The 1203-nt window shown below is 27.3% G+C and overlaps 1 protein-coding gene across 1 annotated transcript; it reads left to right on the forward strand.

Annotated features, from left to right (window-relative positions):
* Positions 1 to 566: 566 nt before the first annotated feature.
* On the forward strand, positions 567 to 1191 carry Phum_PHUM625180 (t-box transcription factor tbx2, putative; the record flags this gene model as incomplete). Its single annotated transcript, XM_002433274.1, has 2 exons — positions 567 to 712; positions 1095 to 1191. Coding segments are annotated over 2 exons (243 nt in total), but the record flags the coding sequence as incomplete, so codon positions are not given.
* Between the last annotated feature and the right edge of the window lie 12 nt (positions 1192 to 1203).

A 1203-nucleotide genomic window follows, 5' to 3' on the forward strand; every position in this document is an offset into this window, starting at 1 on the left:
GAAAAAAAAAAAAAAACACGTTTGACCTCCTCCTCCTCCTCCTCCTCTTCTTCTTATTCTTCTTCTTCGTATTTATTGTTTGTTGGTTGTTTTTCCATCTTTTTTCTTACCGTATATATTATCTATATATATTTATCACTTTTTATTTTTGTCATATATATATATAAGAAGAAATTTTAGAATGAGAAAAAATGTTAAAACTATCTCATTATCGCCGCTAATCCTAATTTAAGGTGTCTTCTTTTTTTTTTTTTTTTTTGTCATAAAACAGATTCTTTTTTTCTCTCTCTCTCAAAATGATGCAAACGTGTATCCATCTTTTTTTTTTTTTTTATTACCATTTTTTTTTTTATAAATATATAAATTTATATCGATACGGAGGACTTTGATAATTCCGCTTTCCTTAATAATAATAATATTTCGCGCGTTTTTATTTTTTTTATTTTCGTTAAAAAAATTTTTTTTTTCTTCTATAAAGATTTTTAAAATTTTTCTTTTTTTTTAACGAAAGGATTTAACGGTTTTTATTATTATTATTATTATTATTATTATGCGATGGTTGTTTCATGGCGTTAATTAATACCCCTTTTTTTTCCAGGCAAATGTTTCCGCAAATGAAATTTCGAGTTTCGGGTCTCGATGCCAAAGCCAAATACATTCTACTATTAGACATCGTCGCCGCCGATGATTATAGATACAAATTTCACAACAGGTATTTTATCATTATTATTATTATCATTATCATTATTAATAGTGACGTGAAATGATTTTGAAATCGAAACCGTAAAAAAAAAAAAAATTAATTATCATTATCATTATTTTTAAAAAAAATTTTTTTTACGTGGTTACGTAACCGCCGCACACGCGCGTTACATAAATAAAAAAAAAATTTTTTTTTTTTTTTCGTACGTGATTTTATTACGTTTGTTTGTTTGTTTGTTTGTTTGTTAGTGGTTGCGCTTCGCGTTTAAATTGATAACGATGGTGGTGGATGGGTAGGAAAAAAAAAGGGGGAGGGAAAAAAAAATTAATTTTAATGTTTCCGAATGGATTTTAAATTAATTAATTAAATTTTTTTTTTTTTTTTGTTACAGCCGGTGGATGGTTGCTGGAAAAGCGGATCCGGAAATGCCAAAAAGAATGTACATTCATCCGGATTCGCCATCAACTGGAGAACAATGGATGCAAAAAGTTGTTTCTTTT

Source organism: Pediculus humanus, genomic scaffold (assembly GCF_000006295.1).
Source record: "Pediculus humanus corporis 1103172109444 genomic scaffold, whole genome shotgun sequence".
NCBI classification, from domain to species: Eukaryota; Metazoa; Arthropoda; class Insecta; order Psocodea; family Pediculidae; genus Pediculus; species Pediculus humanus.